Genomic DNA, 21,838 nt, shown 5'->3' on the forward strand with positions numbered 1-21,838 from the left:
TGTACAGCCTTCATTGTTCACTATTTAGCTAAATTATTATTTTCACTCTCTGGCAATTTGGGACATGGACAGTATCATAAAAACGCCTCCACACTTGTCTAGTAACCTCCCCGCCCTTCCTCAGGATCCCACAGCATGAGCTTTGTGGGTAATGGAAGAGGTCCACAACGAACTCGACCTCAAACAGCACAATTAGCGCAGAACCGCCCCCCGCCCAGATGTTGATATTTTCCTCTCTCGGCCCCGCCCCCGACCACGCGGGGCTCCAGCCACGCCCCCAAGCTGGAGTTACTGGGGCGGACTCGCCGAGCGCCTCAGCCTACCCACAAGGGATTCCCTCTCCAGCCAATCGCGTCTGAACTACGGGACGGCCCCTAACAAAGATGGCGGGGGAGGCCTCAGTGAGGGCAGGCTGATTTAATACCCGAACCCGCGGCGGACCGCGAAGACAGAGGTAGCGGCGCAGCCCCGACCATGGAGGAGGGCAACAGCGCTGGCAGCGGTGGCAGCGACAGCAGCACCAGCGGGAGTGGCGGGGCGCAGCAAAGGGAGCTGGAGCGCATGGCTGAGGTCCTGGTCACCGGAGAGCAGCTACGGTAAGATGAGGGGCAGTGCCGGGGGAGGCTAGCGGTGGCACTGCCAGCCAGTGTCCGTGGCAGTCGCGCGCGCGCGCGCGCTCCGTGGCTCGTGGCTAGCGACTCGCGCGGCGCTCCGGGACGCCTGCGGACGCGTCGACCGTCCGCGCCGCGCCGCCGTTTAGCTACTGCAGCCCGGCGCCCTGAGGACTCCGGACTGGCGCCGGGCTCCCGAGGCGGACGCGGGCGGGCGCGCGGTGCTTGCTGCGCCCTCGCCCAGCTGCTGCAGCCCTGCGCCCCGCAGACGCGTTGCTGCCGACCGCGCGCGCCCTCTTTGCCCGGGCACCCGGGAGCTGCCAGGCCTCCTGGCTGACAGCTAGCTCCTCCTCCGCTCAGAGAGCAAGAGGAGCGGGTGAAGGGCCCCCCGCCGGGCCCCCCGCCGGCCCCAACCCCAGCCCCTTTACTCCTAGATGAAAGGAGCCAGACCAAATCCCTTTCACTTAAGGTTTTACTTTTGGCTTGCAAGTCTGGCTTCACTCCCCTGAGCCTCAGTATTTTCATCTGTAAAATGGGGCTGATCACGGCAACTTCCTTGAATGGTTGTGGTGGGGGCTAAACTGAGAACATTTCTGAAACACTGTACCTATCACTTAATTGGCACATACTCATCCGTCATTATTTGGGTCCGCAAGGGGGCGTGGAGGCACCTTGTCTCGCCGCCCTGCTGCCAGCTCCCCCAGCGCGCACATTTTAGGCAGCAGGGTCCATTGGCCCCCGGCTGCTGCAAGAATTGGGACTTGATGTGTGTCACTGCGTCCAGGACAGGCAGTTACCCCCAGATTCAGGACCCCCTCCCGCCCACTTTACCATTTCCATCCTATCTTGGTCCTTCTTGGATTCATGTTTGAGAATTCTCCTTATGGTATGACCGGTTCCGCAGCTGCGTCTTGTGGTCATTAATCAGTTTGCCAGGGGGAAAAACCCCTTGGCTTTACAGTGGTTGAGCCAAAACTTGCATGCCGGCCCCTGTCCCATCGCAACGGTGCGCTTGCCTCTTACTTCTAGTTCTTGGCCTGAATCTCCAGGCTCGTTTTGGTTTCTAAAATGCTGTGTTTCAGGACCCGAAGGAGAGAGACTCTTGCAACGATCCCTAAAGGTTTGGTAACCACCCTGCTTGCTGCCCTTAGGTTGAGAAAGTAAATATTGGAGGTCAGAATTAATTTAGTTACAAGTTACAAGAGGCAAATTGCGCATTTCTATCCCTTGGTGATTTTTTAATGTATAGTCAGAATTAAAGGGAATAAAAGCTTTTCCATCAAGAGATTTTCTAACTGAAAAAAATCAAAGCTTTTCTGATTCACCTTGAAACACTTTAATAATTTATCTGCTCTTCAATTGGGTACGTTTCACTTCCTTTAAAATGATAAACTGCAGGGTGCCTCTGTTTGTCCAGAAAGCACTTTCTCCTTCGAGATGCTTAAATACCCCTTCCTTGGTTGGGGAAGTCCCCAGAGCACTTCTCCTCTTCCCAGGCACCCCTCTGCACGGCAGCAAGTTTGAGGACTAGGCTTAGTGTGTCGGTAAGAAGATAGAGGGCTGTCTTGCACTCGGGTTATATAGACCTGGGTTTGAATTTCTGCTCAGCCACTTTGTTGCCAAGAGTTAACATTAAGTTGTTTTGAGGAGGACTTTAAAACCAGAGTGAATCTGGGTTTGCTACTTACTAGTGTGGGACCTTGGACAAGTTACTTAACTAAGAATGATGGGTAATAATGGAGCCTACCTCTGTATTGTGATGAGGATTAATTAGATGAGTTAGTGCTTAGATCAGTGCCTGGGATATAGTATGCACCATGCCAGCCTTAGTTATTATAGTTCTGTGACTTTGGACAAGTTAATTCACTTCTCTGAGCCTGTTTCCTCATCTGTAGAAAGGCAATGAAGATAGCACTTCATAGGGTTGTTGTGAGTTTTCCCCTGGGCTTCATGTATTGAAGAGCATTCAACAAATGGTTGTTCGAATTAACGAGTGTTATTGGTCTCTGGGTGTCACCACAGGTGACTTCCAGCTGAGCAAGATCTAGCAGAAAGGATTGGTTGGTGGTTAAGAACACAGGCTACCTGGGTTCTTATTCTGTCTCCACCATTTATTAGTCCTGTGACTTGCGGACAATTTACTTAACTTCTCTGTGCCTCCGTTTTACTTCTCTTGCAGGAATTTTGTGAGGATTAAATGAGGAGGTGCTACATGTAAAAGGCTTAGTAAATGTTAGTTACTTAATTTTACTTTGGGGAACTGTCGTCATTGCTTCTTAAAAATCTCTACCATCTTTGCACTGTGCTGAGTACAGAGTATATAGTGATTACTTGAATATTTGAATAACTAGTGTATGTAATTAAATATACTGTTGTAAATACAGATAATGTAATATTCAGAATTTAGGGTTAAGTGGCCATGTATGCCACTAGCTTCTTGGTTACTGGAAGAACCTCTCTTAAAGGAGTAGGGATGCAGCCCTCCTGGCTGTCACTGTCACAACATGATTTCACATCCCTAACTGCTTTCTCACAGGTGGATTGTGGGGACTTTGTGATGTGCAGGCCTCCTGCCTCTAATTGCTATACACACACACACACACACACACTCACTCACACACTCACAGACACACAGACAATTCCTCCTCTCTGCCTTCTCTTTCCTTTCCATTGCTTTCTGGGTCATCAAAGATGAGGTGAATGAAGGTGGTAAGGAAAGGAGACACCAGGATTGGGATTTGAAATACAAAATTTGGCTTCCAGGTCCAGCTCTGTGAATTTTATTAATTTAATATTTATTTATGGATGTATATATGGATGTATGTATTTGTTTTGAACTATTTTTGCTTGGGCAAGTCAGTTAGCCACTCTGGGTCTCAGCGACTGTGCCTGCAGAATGGGAATAATAATATCCTCCCATGTAAGATCTGTGGTGTTGGAGCAAATGGGGTATAACATGGGAAGGAACTTTGTAAAATAAATCAATAAGTCAAGAGTAGTTGTTGCTATGATTATTATAAACTTCAGATGTGAAATTGGGGGTTGGCTCCGTAATCCTGACATTTTGGTGAGGGCAGCTGGTTGCATAAGGATATGAAATTGAGTAACATTTAAAAACATCTCCTGCTTTCTTCTCCAGCCTGACTGCAGGATCCTTTTCCTAATCTCTTTGTGCTTTCCCTTGTCGTAAAAGATTTTACTTCCTTGCTCAGTGTATCTGAGTGTCTTTGTATCTTAAAACTGCATTTGGATACCACTTCACATCCCTAGGATGGCTATAATCAAAAAGACAGATAATGAGAACTGTTGGCAAGGATGCAGGGAAACTGGAACCCTTCTTCACTGCTGGTGGAAAGGTAAAATGATGCAGTCACTTTGGAAATCATTCTGGTATTTCCTCAAAGACTAAACATAGAATTACCATGTGACCCAGCAGTTTTACTCCTAGGTATGTATTCAAGAGAAACAAAAACATATGTCTACATAAAAATTTGTATACAAATTTTCACAGCAGCATTTTATATAATAGCCAAAACCAGAACCAACTCAAATGCCCACCAATTAATGAATGGGTAAATAATGTGTGGTCTATTCATACAAGGGAGTATTATTCAGCAATAAAAAGGAATAAAGTACTGATATATACTACAACATGGATGCACCTTGAAAACATGATACTAAGTGAAAGAAGGCAGACACAAAAAGGCATATATTAGGAGATTGGCCAAAAAGTTCGTTCGGGTTTTCCATGTTACGGAAAAACCCGAACAACTTTTTGGCCAACCCAATATGACTCCATTTATATGAAACGTCCAGAATAGGCAAATCTGTGGGGACAGAAAGTGGTTGCCAGTGGCAGTGGGGAGGGGGAATGGAGGGTGATTGCTGATGGGTGTAGAGTTTCTTTTGGGGATGATGAAAATGTTCTCAACTTGATTGTGGTGATGATATCATAACTCTGGATATGCTTAAAAACCATTGAATTATATACAGCAAATGGGTGAATTATGTGGTGTGTGAATTATATCTCAGTAAAACTACTACAAAAATGCATTTGGATGACACATTAGAGTGATGAAGGACAAGATATTAAAACTTTTAAAATAAACTTTATGCTTTCTTTTTGGATTGGCCAAAGAATGTGATGAATTTTATCATTAACTTGATAACACATGACTACCACGCCAGATGGGACTGATATTTTATATATATCTTTTTATAGTATCATTCTTGGTACAGCACAGAGAAAATATACCGTAAATAGTCCAGAAAATTGTCTCAGAACATTCCTGATTTGAAGATAATTAACCATATAAAAATCCTTCGTATTAGTGAGGTTTCATACGATGACCTTTTAAATCATTATTTATTTTTATGTTTTGTATATAAATCTTTTATCTTGAGATTTGTCATGCAATCATAACTGACATTCTAATTACAGCATCCAAAATCCACCTTCTGTTTCTTCTATAGATTAATCCCAGAGATACTTAGCAAGAAAGTGGTTTGTAATAGAGCATTTAGATAAAGAAGGCCAGTGAATCTCACTGTTCTCTCTGTGGTAATGGTAGGCATGATAATAATAACAATAATACCTATATGGCATATATTACCTGCCAAAGACTCTTCCAAGTGCTTATATATATTATTAGAAATATATATATAAATATATATTATCAAAAGCATATATATGCCTTTAAGCTTTATAAGCTACTCTGTGTGGAAGATATACTTGTTATCCTCATTTTACAGATGGGAAAACTGAGGAATGAAGTATGTAAGCTAACTGGCCATAGATTTTTCAGCCAGAAAGTGCTAGGGCTGAGAGTTCTTGCTCTTAAGCAAAATGCTAGATTACAATTTAGAGGGTTAAGAAGTGTCAGGGTAAGACCAATGTAAAACAGAATCATATATATAAGACTGTGGTATTCTGGTATGAGAACTTTTGCAAACAAGCAAGTAGACAAATGATTTTTCCCTTCTGTCGGGAAAAAGCTAATTAATTTCTAGAGGTGTTTATGTTTTTACAAGATAGAATGGTCAGTTTCTCCGTTAACTTTTAAAGTGGATCTCCCTTGCCATATGGTTTTGAAAACTTAATTTGAGCTCCACTCATTCTGAATTTGTACTCCACTCATTCTGAATTTGTAATCATTTTAATGGGAAGATAAATTACAGTTCACTATTTTGCCAGCTGTGAGGATGGGAGCGGGGTAGGCGGAGAATTAAGAATGTAATGAGGAATGCTTAATTAAGAGAGAAAACACCTCAAGCTTTTCAGTTATGTTCATCTACCTAGACTAAATATGCTAATTACAACAGTCTTATCCAGTCATTAAAGCTGGGTCCCTAAAAGCAATTTACGAGGCAATGAGTTTTAGCTAAGTTGTAGGAAATTGCAGTTCTTTCAAATTGTTTGATGTATTGCCTTTTTGCTACACCAGACTGCCTTTCCAGACTCTTACAGCCTTGCTATTGCCTTTTTCATAAAAACATGTTAAATCAATATCGAGTTGCTTTTCTGAATTTGCTTTGCCAATGTTAATGCAGTATGCAGATAGAAGGTAAAAGTCAGCTTCTGGAACCAAAGGCCAATCTACAATAAAGTAAATATGAGATATGGAATTTAGAGATACAGAACAGAACAAGGAGAAATACAGCTGACCCCTGAACAATGCGCGGGTTACGGCACCTGCCCTCTGCACAGTTGAAGATCCGAGTATGACTTTATAGTCAGACGTTCTCTTCATCCCTGGTTCCCCATCCACAGATCCAACCAATCATGAAATATGTAGTACTGTAGTATTTATATTGAAAAACTCCAAGTATAAGTGGACCTGAGCAGTTCAAATCCCAGTTGTTCAAGGGTCAACTGTAGTTTGTTTTATTGCACTTTGAACTTAAGGAACTTCAAAATTGGCTTAGAGAATGTCTTAGGGGGTAGCCCCTACTGGTGTCCGTTAATATGGAAGTAACCATTGTAACCAAAGGGAATAGAGGGAAAGCTACTGCCCAGATGCTACTACTGAAATGTAGGGATCCAAGCAGGAGGAATACGCTTTTATTCTTCTAATAAGCAGAGAGGATATCCTGGCCTTGGGAAATTACCGCCTGTTCAGATGAAAAAGGGAGAACTTTAGGAAATGGCAAATGACTGTATTTGGAGTCAGTGCAGACAAGCCTCGTGTAGAGTGATGAACTGCCTTTACACCAGAGGCTTTTCTCATATACAGACCCTGTTCCTACGAACATCTTTTCTGCTTCACACATTGGATGTGGGGACAGCAGGCACAGTCCTGGCACATAGCAAGCTCTGTAAAGACTCCTTTCTCCCCTGGAGAGAGAGCCTGGGAAAGTACTTTGTCACTTGCCAAAACCCTCATGCAAATGGAAGACACTGAGTAAGTGCTCAGTACATGATTGTGGAATTATTGTACACCTTCATGCACTTATCCTGACGTACACCTGTTTTTGAAATGAGTGCAGTGTTAGTTGTTTCTGAGTAATATGTTTGCGGTTACTTTTCTAAAAGGCCAATCCTGACATTTAGGTTTTGGCTTCTGTCGACTTTGGAATCGATAAACCTGAAAATAAGTTATTAAATAAACACACCTCAAAAGAAGAGAATGAGAGGTGGTGGATGACTGTTCTCCTCTCCTAGAATTTCTAGTATTTATTTGGATCAGGAACTCACGTCCCTTTATTAGGTGGCGGCTCTTAAATGGTTGGGGTCTATGAGTTTAGTGATTAGGAAAAGACAAAGGAAACACTCATCAACCCTCCTTCTACCTACTACGTCATCCCCCTTTTCTCTCTTCCTCATTATCTACCAAGCAGAGATGGGTCCCAGATCTGGGATCCTTGTCCCCGTATTACCAGCTTTAACCAAACTTGGAGGCCTATGTCAGTGACTGTTTTTATGGATTATTAGATGCTGGGGGAACACCAGTGGAGACGGAGTGCGGGGAGAGAGCTTAGCGGATCAGACAGCCTGCTTGTAAACAGCTGTTCCCGTGGCAGTGCCAGCAGGGGCAACAGGAGCTATTTTCATCAGGGCTGGGATGGCCCCAAACTGGAAGAGTTCAGAGAGAGCAGGAATTTACTCTCGTCTGCACAAAGAGTCACTTTTCTGTAGCTTTCCAAATATTTTTAAGGTTGAGTAGGAGAGGCGAGATGGAGAAAGAAAACACACCTGGGAGCGGGGGACAAGATATCCTTTCGTCTGTGCAGTTTTCTGATAACAGCTGTTGCTAGGGTGTGGCAAGAGGGGACAAATGCCAGGGCCTCCAGCTGGGGGAAGCCCACGGCAGCTGCAGAGGAGGTAGATAGCAGCTAGTGTCATCAGAGAAAGGCTCAAATCTTTCCACTTGGAACCTTTAGCTGCTTCTGGTGATTTTGTTATTGTTGGTGGTATGTGTTTGTTATTTGTTTTAATCCTGATGACACTGTCTCCCTGCAACACTTGTACCTACAGATTTCTGATTCTGATATTTACCCAGAGGTTCCTTTCATTGAAGTAAACTGTGGATCAGCACCCACTTAGGTCTTGGCCTTATTTTGATCATCCAGCTCTGTGAGGCTCTCCTTTGGGTGGTGAAACTGTTACAGCCCCAGAGAACCGAACCTTGTGCTTTGTGGCAGATCAGGTAGGCTTCGGAAGGACCAGTCCTAGTACAAAGTGCTCAGTAGCTTCTCTGATCATGACTTAAAGTGTGAGAAACAAAAGAAGATCAGAATGAACATTCTCCCGTTAAGAGAGAAAGCCTCATTTCATGCTATCCTATTTTCATTACAGTTAGGTTAGTCCCTGTGCTTTCATTATGTGTGAAGTTGGCCATTTTCTAACAAGTTGTAAAATTCTGGAGGAATACACTATGAGTGGTGTGTCCACAAAACAAACAAACAAACAAAAAACAAGGGGGATTGGGAGGGGGTTAGTGTAGAGATATATAACGAGGTACTGGTTTAAGAACAACCAGTGTATAAATGTGCAAATTTACAAAAAGGATATGTTAAGAAAGGATTGTTTTTTTCCATCTTAGAAAAGGATTTAGCACATTTTCTGTTGAGGCTCCTGGGTTAGTTTTCTATTTAAAATGCAGTTCTTGGGCTTCCCTGGTGGCGCAGTGGTGGAGAGTCTGCCTGCCGATGCAGGGGACGCGGGTTCGTGCCCCGGTCCGGGAAGATCCCACATGCCGCGGAGCGGCTGGGCCTGTGAGCCATGGCCACTGGGCCTGCGCGTCCGGAGTCTGTGCTCCACAACGGGAGAGGCCACAACAGTGAGAGGCCTGCGTACCACACACAAAAAAAGGCAATTCTTTTTATACGGTTTGCACACTATTTTCAGGCACATATACTGAGTCCAGTAAAGCGTGAACTTTTGGATTGTAGAAGTACTGTTTTGCTTCCCGATTCCTTTCCTCTTCCCCAGGAGGAAAGGAGAATGGGGTAAACTTGCACCCTGTTTGCACTGAATATTTTTATAAAAGTTCTACTTACCTTTGGTCATTAACATTTCCATAAATGATAGTGACTTTCACAGAATGTATTCACTGGAAAAAGCAGTGGTGCTATATGACTGTATTTTATTTACATCTAGGTGCCAAGTGCCTCTTATATCATCTTTAGTTAAGCTATAGGAAGGTTGATAAAATAAGACTTTACCAAAGCTCCTACTTGTACTATTTTCTTCTTAAAAACAGACAATAAAAATCAGTTTAGAGGTGAGGTTTTAAGGCAGTTATCTGATGCATAACCATGATTCATTTTCCTTCACATTGTTAAAATTTACTTTCTAAGAAAACCATAATTCAGAAGGACACATGTACCCCAATGTTCATTGCGGCACTATTTACAATAGCCAGGACATGGAAACAACCTAAATGTCCAAGGACAGATGAATGGATAAAGAAGATGTGGTACATATATACAGTGGAATATTACTCAGCCATAAAAAGGAATGAAATTGGGTCATTTGTAGAGATGTGGATGGACCTGCAGTCTGTCATGCAAAGTGAAGTAGGCCAGAAAGAGAAAAACAGATATCGTGTATTAACACATATATGTGGAATCTAGAAAAATGGTACACATGAACCTATTAGCAGGGCAGGAATAGAGACGTAGACGTAGAGGATGGACATGTGGACACAGAGAGGGGAAGGGGAGGGTGGGACAAATTGGGAGATTAGGACTGACATATATACACTACCATGCATAAGATAGCTAGCTAGTGGGAACATGCTATAACACACAGGAAGCTCAGCTCAGTGCTCTGTGACCACCTAGATGGGTGGAATGGCAGGGGGGTGAGAGGGAGGTCCAAGAGGGAGGGGATATAGGTATACATAGAGCTGATTCACTTCATTGTACAGCAGAAACTAACACAACATTGTAAAGCAATTATCCTCCAATAAAAAAAGTAAAATGACATTTTAAAAAGAAAAAAAAGAAAACTAAGGAAAAGTGACTACAGTATGAACTTTAGTAAACAATATTGTATCAGTATTAACCAGCTGTATCAAATCTGCCATATTAGTGGTGTGTGGTATATCTTTACGATTTTTCTCTAAATCCGAAGCTGTTCTAAAATAAGTTTATTAAAGAGTAAAACAATAAATGAAGCACACATATACACAACACAGATACAACAAATGAAGTGATAAAAAGATAACTACTAATACATTTTTAAAAATTTGCTCATTACTGGTGTGTACCAAATAGCATGACTTATCTGTGGTTTCTAAGGTTTTCTTGAAATAACCAGAGATCACAGATGAAGTTGCTGAAAAGGATCACATGTTGATTATATTGGTTTGAAAGTACAGGGCTGAAGAGTGTATAGACTGGAATCAGAATGCCTCAGCTTAAACCCCGATTCTGTTATTTACCAGCTGGATGACCTTGGGTTACTTATTTCATGAATCTGTGTCTTAGTTTCTTAGTCTGTAAACTGGTGATGAAAATACACTTCAGTAAATTGGTCTTAGAATGATATGTTGATATTTGTATAGCACTTATAACTATGCCAGGCAATTAGTGTTATGTTTATTAATAAATAAATATTGGGGAAAAAAGAATTTACTTTATTAATGACTGTTTTGTAGACTCTGATATAACCTGTCTTCATGAGAGAGGATGAATAGACCTTAGTTGCCATGATAAAGTACACTTATCCTGCTACCATACTTACAAGAGCCAAAAGTTATCACAGAATATTTAAGGACATTCAAATATAAGGAACAAGAGTGAACTAGAGCTTTTTCCTCCAACATTTTATTACGAAAAATTTGAAACATACAGAAAAGTGTAAAGAATTCTACAGTGAACGTCCTTTTCTGCACCGCTTGGATTCCACAATTAACATTCCACCTTGCTTGCTTTAGCGCGTGATACAGGATACTGATTATAGTTCCCTGTGCTATACAGTAGGTCCTTAATTATCTATTTTATATATAGTAGTGTGTATTTGTTAATCCCAAATTCCTAATTTATCGCTCTTCCCCACCTTCCCCTTTGGTAACCATGTTTTTTTCTATGTCTGAGTCTATTTCTGTTTTGTAAATAAGTTTGTTTGTATCATGTTTTTAGATTCTATGTCTAAGTGAGATCATATGTTGTTTGTCTTTCTCTGTCTGACTGACTTCACTTACTATGATATTCTCTAGGACCATTCATGTTGCTACAAGTTTCTTTTTTTTTTTTAAAGAGATAAAACTTATGTATAATGAAATGCACCATTTGATGAGTACTGACTAAGACATACATCTGTGAAACCCAAACCCCTATCTGGATATCTTTGAATGCTTTTGGCTGCAAGAAACAGAAAATCAACTCAAACAATGTATTCACCCCCATAACTGGAAATCCAGGAGATGTGAATAACCAACTGATACCATGTGCATACGTAATTATATTTCTTCTGAAATAATACTGTATCCTTAGAATTATGATACTCTACTATAGAATTGTCATCTATGGAGTTCTTACCTCCCTTTCCTTTCCAGGACTCAGCAGAAGTGTTACAAAGCTGAAGGAAAGGTTGGATTTTACTTTTTGAAGCCAACACCTGTTTCAACAGCAGAATGAAGGGCTCTGTTGTCCTGCCATGTCCAGGCAGGAGTCCTCTCAGTGTCTCATCACTAGTTCTATGAATAATTTCCAAAGTCCATCTAGATGCCAGACACTGGGTTAGGTGCTGGGGACAAGAGGAGGACCTTCATTTTCCAGACTTCCCTCTGTCATCATCACTTGTATCTCTCAGAGTTTCAAGCCTGCTTTTGGCCTATTGTGGATCAGAAACTTTATTTTCACTTTTATGGTTTAAGATTTCCAAATCGTGAAATAAATCAAGTGCAAAATAATAAAAAGAATATTAATCTTAAGATAACATTTCTGGACTTGCTTAAGGCAAGAGTCCTTTGTTCCATTTGTATTTGTCCTGAAGCAAAATTAATTTCATGAAGGGGTGGATACCTTAGGGGAGTGAAATCTACAAGGATGCCAGGGTGGGAAAGGGCAAGTAAGGTATATTACATGAATTTCCTGTCTCGTATATCTTTGCATAATAAATATGTTTTAAAATATGGATACATAATAAATATAATTTAATAAATTCATATGTTAATGATGCAGTATAATTCAGTAAGTATAAAAATGGAGAGAAATGGAAAAGAAATTATTGAAAATCTAAGGACGGGGGAGTGTTGAAGATGCATTTATGGCAGAGAAGGACACTTAGAAACGGAAGCCATGCTTCTAGCACAGGGGAGATCACTGACTCAGAAATTCCTGCAGGGCAAGAGGGATCAATGACAAAAGAAAGACATAGGCCAGAGACCTAGGACATGAGTCTGAGAGGTGATAAACAGCTTATATCATGGGAAACCTGGCCAGAAGCAGGTCTTCAGGTTCTCGGTTGCCCTGAATATCCTACTCTTCCCTGACAAGCATGGGGCAGTAATTTGGTACAGTACAAAGATCTTCTCCTAACTTGTAGGGAAATTTGGTACAAAAGAGTTAGAGATGATGATAATCATTGTAGAGGAGGGTGATCAAGGTTTGTGTTTTTATATGTGGATTGTAAAGTGAGGGACAGTTGGACAGTTCAGGCATTTACTAAACAATAATAATAGCAAAATGTCAGGTCCTGTTCTGTGAGCTTGCATGTATATTGTTTTATTGAATTCTGATAATAATTCTGTCATCCCTATTTTTAACTGGAAGAAACTAAGGCATGAGCAGTTTGACCAAAGTCACATAAGTAGTAAGTATGGGAGCTTGATTTTGAAGCCAGGCCTCTCAGAATTCCTACTAGGTGCAAACAACTAGGCAAATAACTCTGCAAACGAGCAAGCAGGAAGGCCCATCCTTCTTGCCTTCAGGTCACAGCCTAAGCCAGGTAGAGAGGGGAAAAATACATATGCATTTAAATAATATATGGGGGCAGTATATAAAGGGCAACATGTAGAGTGGTTTAAACAATAAAGGGGATTTCTTGGCTTATGTAGTGTTAAATTTCAGAGATATGTAGACTTCACATGAGGTTTGATCAGGATTTCAGGTCTATTTCTCTTAAGTTCTCTTGATTCTGCTTTTCTCTGTGCATTAACTTTGCCTTCATGAAGGCTTCTTTTGCAGTCATATGACAGCCACTAGCACCAGTCAGACTGAAAAGAGAGGACTGGCTGCTATCAACCATCTACAGCAGTCTTGAGCTTTCATGTTTTTGGATCATCTTGACTTACAGACTCACAAGATATTAAAGCAGAACAAAGTCCTTTGCTGGTTGCCCTAGGCTTACCCATCTGCAATATTGTGGCAAGAAGGATGGTATTACCCTGACTGCCTTAAGTCAAGCAGGAGCCCCCTGCCGCCTCCTTAGGGGCACAGGTAGGATCATAGCTGCTATACTCTGGTGAAGGGTTCATTGGGTGTTGCAGAGATAAGCCCAGTGTCCTCCACAAATGATAATTTGGGCTCAATGATGAGAAACCAGTGGAAAAAAAATTGTACAGGGTATGGTGTAATTAAGGCCAGATTTTAAGAGAAATAACTTAAAGTTGCAGGGGTGGGGAGCTTATACAGAGAAGAAGAAAGTGCTCACAGAAAAGCCACAAAGAAGATACAATTGGAGCGGTTAGGAGACATTGGCATACATCCTGGACCCTAGTGCTTTCAAAGTAATTTTCCCTGTAAACTTCCCCATCATGACAATCACCTGTTCACCATCCATATGCTCCCTCCCTCACCTTTCACCCCTCACTGCCCTCTGAAATGGAAGAGATGCCTCTGGTGTTCAGGGTTTGCTCAGTAATAGAAGTAAAATAGAACTCTCAACAGATGACTAAAATGGCAGGTGGCTCAGGTTCAAATTGCAAAGAATGATTTTTGCATCACTTGGGTTTTGATGTCTTTCCAAGTAACACCTCCACCCAGAAAGACTCCCAGCCAAAGCTGTATAAACGTTATCTCTTTGTTTAAGCAGGCTGCTTTAGGAATCATTAAGATGCAGACTTTCTGAGGAAGTCTCAAAATGTTCCTTACTTACATAACTAAGAAAGGTCTTTCAGGTCATGTGTTTTAATATATTTTGTCAATGTTTTCCCTCCCCTCTCCAGAAATTGGAAATAGGAGCTACCTTCGATTATCAAGAAGGCAGATTTTTCACCACTGTTAGTAAGATTTAAGCTGATATCTCATTGCACCATTGCATTGACTTTACAATAGCAACTTTGGCATTGATTTTGTACCGCATCTTACCATAAGGATAACTAATAGGAATAAATCCCAATTTATTCTTACGGTTTTATTCTTGGAGAACACTGCATGAGTTTAGCCTTTTATTCTTCAGAATGGGTGGTGTGTATACAAATGCAATAAACCTTTTGTCCTCAAGTACTGACAAGAAACTGTGATTTAAAATTGTGATTTTTTCTTATGCCTGTGTTGGCTACAAAAGAGAGAAGCTCCAGTTAAACCCATTGAGAAGCGTCCATGAAAGCTAAGAAGCTGGGCTTGGAGCCAATGCATTTGTCTACACGTTCAACATTTGCTGACTTGGCAGTAATCGGGGCTTTAAGCCAAGAAGACCAGAGTCTGATTATTCAGGACTTTATCATAATTTGCAATTATGATACCTCAAGTGGAGGTGTAGTGGTTAGGGCCAGGAATGCCTTAGAAACCACAATTCCAATGCATCAGGGTTTGTCAGGCCATTTTGTTTAACAAGGGACAAAACCATTTGCTTGTTTAAAAGCTTAATGAACCAGAGGGCATCTCTTCAGTTGTCTTCCTGTAGCTCCACTTCGGGTGGTTATGTTGCTGCTAGATGATTTCATTTCTGAAAGGGGAACACAGAGGAGGAGAGGAAGTCGGTTTGGCTATTTGTCAGCAGTTCTGAAAGAATGTTTATTCAGGGAGGAGTTTGAACCCTGTGAGAATTGGGGGATTATCTGGACATTTTCAGTTCTTTGATGTTGTGCCTACCCAACTAACGCTCCTCAGCTGACCTTCTAGCCTCTGCCAGAGAAAACTTCTAGTGGCCAGGACTCAGTCACTTCCTTATGAGCGTCTACATGTATGGGTGGTGAGGGCATAGACCACCCTTAGCACTGCAATCATAATTATGGAATCTAATGTATATTTGGGGAAATCATTGTAGTCCTTATTGGTGGCTTATGCGAAAAAAAATTTACTGAAATGTAGCCTGGCATTCCTTAAAAGAACACCCATCTATAATAAAATATGACAGTTTGTTTTACTTTGTAGTCAAAAATGTTCTTCTTGATAGAGCATAGCAGTAGATACTAAATTAAATTGCTTGGGGAATTCTGGGAGATAGGCCTTCATGGAGATTATAGTACAATAGGTAACAAAGAAAAAACACTTATTTAAAACTATTTGGTAGTCTATTCAGAGACGTGTTCAGAGGTTAAATTTGAGATACTCAGTGTGTCACTTAAAACTGCATTTACTGGAATGCAGATATTTCAGTATTTCACCATAAGGCCTTGAGAATCGTATCTTATCTGTGTGACCTGCTCCGCCTCCCACAGGAGAAGGATTATTCAAGCGAAGTATGTGTTTTCACAGGGCAGATGTTTTCTTCTCTAAGAGCCCCTGCATCCAGCTTGATGATTCCCTGGAAGAGGGTCAAGGTGATTGCAGGCCTGACCCCTTTCGCCCTTTAGACTTAGGAATGGGAGGTGTTAGCAAAAGGTAGCACCTTCTAAAAGGGAAGTCCAGCTCTCATTGCTGAACTTATTCTAGTGACTTAAAAGAATGGGTGCTTCTCTGGTTTTGAGCCTTCCAGTACCTTGTACAGACGTACATCAGGGCATCTACAACCCTTTCCATTTTTGTCCTTCTTGTGTAGTGAGGGAGGATGAAGGTGAATACCATGGTTTATGGTGTGGATTAAAGAACATATTTACTGGGGGCCCATCAACACAAAGGGTCAGCAAGAGGGGATATGTGGTCCTCCATTCTCTCATTATTCCACAGAGTTGGGCATAAGCATGAAGCTGCCTGACATACAGTGTGTTTGTGTTCCACCGGAGGGACCCTGACCCCCGGCTACACAACCTTCTTATAATGCAAGCATGAGCATGGCCTTATCTCTGGGTTACAAATAATGTGAACTCAGGCGCCTAAGTGTCCGAGCTGGGAAATGCCAGATGCATCAGCACCTGGAGACCTCCGGGGCTTGTTTGAAGTCACAGCCCCTCCTGCTGGGGAAAGGCGGCCACCAATCCTAGGGGAAGCTGGGTTCGGGTGCAGCCCCTCCTGCTGGGGAAAGACCAGGCTCCCAGTCCCAGCCAGCGCGCTGCCTGTGAAGTCAAGCTGGGCCTCTAAGGTCACAAATCTTGCTGTGTCCCCCCCAGCAGCTGGCGGGTCTGTGCACTCTCCGAGGCAAGGTACGGCACCTTACTGATTCTTAGGTCCAGAACTTCTGTGTCTAAAATCCAGGAAGAGGCATACTGTGTTTCAACGCTGCAAGTGCATTTTGACTTACTCTGAAGTTTTGAAACGAGGACTTTAAACTTTACCTTATTTTATAAATGAGGGTATTTACTTCAAAGGTCAAACTAGGTTATGTCTTTTAACCTCTGGCCTTGTTTTTAATACCTTAACACCAGGCTTCCTTCTGCCAAGATAGATGGATAAATCATCCTTTGGCAGTAGGTTCTGAGTTTTATAGCTATGTAATTTGTTGCGATATTCACCGGATTGGTGTTACTCTGATTTTCTTTTCGCCTTCTCAGTAAATAATAATAATTATAATAAACAGTATTTATTTATAATAAGCTTGGCACACTTACTGTATGCCAAGTAGCGTGATAAGTATTTTATATGAATTATACCATTTAATCCTTGAGTGGGTATCATTAGTCCCATTTTAGAGATGGGCACACAGAGTCTTAGAGAAATTAAGAAACTTGTCCAGGGTCACGAGGCCAGCAAATAGAAGAGCTGGGCTTTGCAGCTTCGCAGTGTCCTGCACAAGTCATGCTCTTAGCGCGTACACGTTGAGGATACAGCTGCGCTCAGCTCTAAGCCATTGGAGCCTGGAGGTCAGAAGCAAAGAACTCCCCAACTACTATGGACATGGAGCCTGGACTTTTAAAATTTGTCTTGTCTCTGAATATTTATTCTGTGTTGGGCAAAAATTAAACTTACATATATAATAATACTTACGTCTACATACATGAAAAAGATGAATAGCACCATTAATATATTTTCAAACTTATTAAGAGTTATTTAAAAGCTACAAAAACTTGGGTTTGCTGTGTGACTAATTGGCTATTTACACTGCTATGTATGGCTGATTACCAGGAAGCATACTGATGCGCGTGTATACATGCAGTGCGTCAGATTAACTTGTGTGTTTCACTTGAAGATAATAGTAAATACTCTTCACCTATGGATTAACTAAATTAGAAGTTCTGGAATGTGAGTCCAGCGGGCCATATTTTAGGTTCTAGAAGGAAACTTATTTATTGCCGCTTCTCAGCAACATGAAAGATGCATATCCTCGGACTTACGTTTTGCATGTGAGGAATAGATTAGTCAGTAGAATCTCATGCAAGAAACATTAAAAAATGTTCCAAATATTATTTTGGAGCTTTTCAAGGTATTGCTCAGCTTCCGTTTAGAGCTAGAATAAATTTTTAGCTTAGTTAACTGTAGATCCGTACAATAGACTCTAATACAGAGCTTCTGACTCATTGTTCTCAAAGAGAGGACATTGAAATAGCCAGATAAATAAGCACTGGGCATTTAGTTCAAGATCCTCTTGTTTCCTTTGTAAGAATGCGTAAGGCAATCATTTTATGATTATTATTGAATTTTTCACACCAAGCCTTTAGATTTGCAGGAAAATAGGTCCTGTAGTCTAGGTGTTGATTTTAGGATTAGAAGAATGCAGAACTCTCAGGGTTGGGGAATTTTGGATTCAAAACAGAATAAGTATAAAAATTTTCTAAGATATCAGGATATTTGGGCATAATGCTAGAATTTTCAAGTATCCTGAGAGAAAAAAGTAAAGACTTAATTAGCCATATAGAATCTTAAACCGTTTGTTTTCTAATTATTTTTTCCCCAGCATGCATGCCTGATACCTGTTGCACTGATACAGAAGATGACATTAATAATGTATACTTAACTATAGACTAATGTTCTCTGTGCAGTGTTGCCAAAAGCCCATATTCCTTTTGGTGAAAACCATGTCAAGACTACATGTTGCTGTTTTAACAAGATGTGAAATGCTGACTTTATTTTCTCCCATCTTTGTTTTTCCTTCACCCAAAACCCTCTGTCAGCCACTATAGATATCAAAATAGTGTTGTAGGTATAAGGTCACATTTATTCTTTAATTTTTCCTCTTCCTGTGATATAATTCTTTCTTCGTTTTGTCCCACGTTGAGTAGCTGCTTGTGCGTGTGTATGTTTCCAGGCTTCTTCACATCACTAGACAAGAAATTACACTAGAAATTACGGTTATTACTTAGCTGGTTTGCACTTTAACCACTTACAACTCCTCTCACCCCTGTTAATTCTTACTCTTGGTCTCAGGACCTAATCTAGGAACTGAATAAAGAAGGAATTACCTGCTCTTTTCATTCATTTCCATATCTCCTGTTAGTGGGAATAGTTGTCTATCAGATGGGTAAGAAGGCATGCACACATTCATTTAGACACTCAACATGAGCTTATAGAAGTTAACGCTTTAAATCTATGCGGAAATCTGTATATATTTAAATTGTTAGTCAAGAATCTCAGTTCAACAAAGTATCTTCTTTCAGAGACAAGTCTTTTGTCGTCAGCAATTGGAATGGCTTTTGCTTTGTAAAACCTTTAAAAAAAAAATCACAACTCTGTTATGAAACAACAGCAGTTTGTACTCCCTGAATCACTATATAGCTCAGAGAAATTTGCTATCCTATTTCAAGATCTTGCAGTCTCCATCTTCTAGAAGGTCTTAAGACCTTCCCTGGAGGTCCAGTGGTTAAGACTCCGTGCTTCCACTGCAGGGGGTGCGGGTTCGATCCCTGGTCAGGGAACGGAGATCCGGCATGCTGGGCGACATGGCCAAAAAAAAAGTCACCAGGAAGTTTCTTGCCTATCTAATTAGAAATCCTTCTAGCAGCCCCCCGTGCTTCCTTAGTGAGAGTCTTAAGCATATTCTCAGAGGAACACAGTTCCTGCGGTTTCTAAGCTTGCTGCTTCAGCCTTCTCTCAAATTTGTAAGAGCCTCTATATCCTTTCAGTAAAATCCCTTTTTGCTTAAACTAGCCAGAATTAGTTTCGGTTTCTCATAGCCATCACTGACACAGAAATTAGTACCAGGAATGAGACATATGAATACTACGTGACAAAAATCACAGATACTTATTACACTCATATTTTTTTTAACCTTTTCTGTTTTCTTTCTTTTTGTGTGTGTGTGTGCTAAAAGCAAAGAGTCAGGGATATTTATATAAAATATTGTCTGTTACAAAGTGTAAACAAAGACTAATTCTGCTTGGGATAGAATAATCATCTTACGATCCCTCACATTTGTATGAGCTTTACTTACATAAAAAGTGTTCGACTTGTAACCACATTTGTTATATAGAGGGCTGAATGTTGTTCTATTTTTGTAACTCTCGTGGCATTTCCACTGTTCTAAGAATAGGGTAGAATATAAATAAATGCTTGTTGATTGATCCTTTATGGAAAGTGAAATTGCTTTTGGTTTTCAAGTCGTGAAATTTCATTCTTCTTTTTCCTCCTTAACAAATAGGGACACTGAGGTTTTAGGAATTGAACTTATCTATGCTTTAGAGTTGACGTTAGGCATAAGAAGCAGAGCGTCCATGGACAAGGACACTTAGGCAGTTCTATCGTGAGCCAGTTAACATTTTTGGTCTTTTTATATTTTTAGTCTGTCACTTCAGTGTGCTGTTAAAATTGCTAAATATTTAGGTACAAACATAAAATCCCACTTTAGAGTCAGCTGATTATGCAATTGCAGGTAAGATGACACACAAACATATTAATATTTTTAGCTTTCACAGATACTATGAGAAAGATACGATAATTACAGCCTTGTGGATCCACAGAACCTATTAGTTGATGGCTCAGATACCTTCAGAAAAAATGGGTGGAGGCCATACTGTGAGCCTTTGGTCTGTAAAATCACAGAACACTTGCTGGGCGAGATGAATATATTCAAAAATTCCATTGTAACAATTCTGTAACAGTTTATCTTTGTTTTGTGATACCAGTTACAAACACCAACTCACGTTTAAACAGCATCTTTTATTTTCGAAAGAGGTTTTATATGTATCATTCTATTGATTCTTAACATTCTGTTGATCCTTAGCCTGTGAGCTAAGAGGAATCAGTGATTCTTTTTTTTATTTAATTGAAGTGTAGTTGATTTACAATGTTGTGTTAGTTTCAGGTGTGTAGGAACAGTGATTCAGATACACACACACACACACACACACACACACACACATATGCATATCTATATTCCTTTTCAGATTCTTTTCCCTTACAGCTTGTTATAAACTATTGAGTATAGTTCCCTGTGCTATACAGCAGGCCCTTGTTGGTTATCCTGAGTGATTATTCTGATTCCAAATTTAGAGGGGAAGTGCTTTCCTGAAGTTCTGTCATACTTGGGTACATGGAATAAAAATTTGCTAAGTGACAAAAATAAATGCAGCTCAGAGAGATTAAGTGACTTGGCCAAAGACACACAGTTACTAAGTGATGGGGGCAGAACTCAGATTTAAGATTTTTGATTCCAAATCCCACATTCAGCTTTGTAGTGCTGATGCCCCAGCAAGGGCAACTGAAGTTGTGTTCCGTGGTAAGAGGTAAGGTAAAGAAATATGTTTGAAATCTTAGAATGCATATCTCTTAAATTGAACAGGGATTATTTTACAGCTAATAGTAAGTTCTGTGGTTCTGATGTGTGCGAATGGAATTTAAAAAAATCAATTGGAGAGGGAGTCTTGAGGGCCATGCTGCTTTGGAGTTCACACTGAATCATCACATTTCAGGGTTTTTAGACATGAAAGAAGCTTTACGTGTTGGAGACAAGGAAAGTGAAGTTTACAAAAATGCATGCTCCGTGAAGGTAGAGTCAATATATCTTGTTTACTTGTTACTTACAGTTCCCGATGGATACTAGATGTTCAATTAATGTTTGTTGACTGGGCAAGGTCCAGAAAACTAACGTAGTTGCTCTAAGTCACACCTTAGTGAAAGTCTTCCCAAAGGATCGATCATAACATGGTTGATTGACATACCATCTCCATGTCATCAGCATAATCAAGTGGTTGAACTTTAGGCTGTTGGGACCTTAGTGATAATCTATCGAATCCAGCCTTTTAAATGACTCTTGCTTGGCCATCTGACTTGGTACCAGAGTAAGGATGGAGCTGACCATCTTGGTTCCTCTCTACCCCTACTTTCATCATGTCAGCTCTGCAGTATTTATGAGGAATCAAGATGATCTCCTTCTCTGGAGACCAAGTGGCCCCAAGGCAGTTAGGTGGTTAGTGTATGTAGAGCTGAGGCAGAACATGAGCCTTGTGACGCAGTCCTGAGTTCCTTTCCTCTCAGTCGCACAGGCATCTCCGCCAGACTGTTCCGTCCGAACTCAGCATCTCTCTGCGTTTCTGATTTGTTCTTCCCAGCTTTAGCAGTACTTAGTCTCTGCCTTTAATTCAGGA

At 41.0% G+C, this 21,838-nt stretch overlaps 1 protein-coding gene across 3 annotated transcripts in view; it reads left to right on the forward strand.

Moving 5' to 3' along the window:
- Positions 1-391: 391 nt before the first annotated feature.
- The window catches only part of DEPTOR (DEP domain containing MTOR interacting protein), a 170,225-nt gene continuing 148,778 nt past the window's right edge, over positions 392-21,838 (forward strand). For all 3 annotated transcript variants that reach the window (XM_082858488.1, XM_082858487.1, XM_082858489.1), the window contains exon 1: positions 392-596. In XM_082858488.1, the coding sequence (XP_082714614.1) occupies positions 475-596 (122 nt within the window). In that variant the 5' untranslated portion in view covers positions 392-474. The remainder of the gene's footprint in view (positions 597-21,838) is intronic.

The sequence above is a fragment of the Leucopleurus acutus genome (assembly GCF_964270905.1).
Source record: "Leucopleurus acutus genome assembly, chromosome: 17".
NCBI classification, from domain to species: Eukaryota; Metazoa; Chordata; class Mammalia; order Artiodactyla; family Delphinidae; genus Leucopleurus; species Leucopleurus acutus.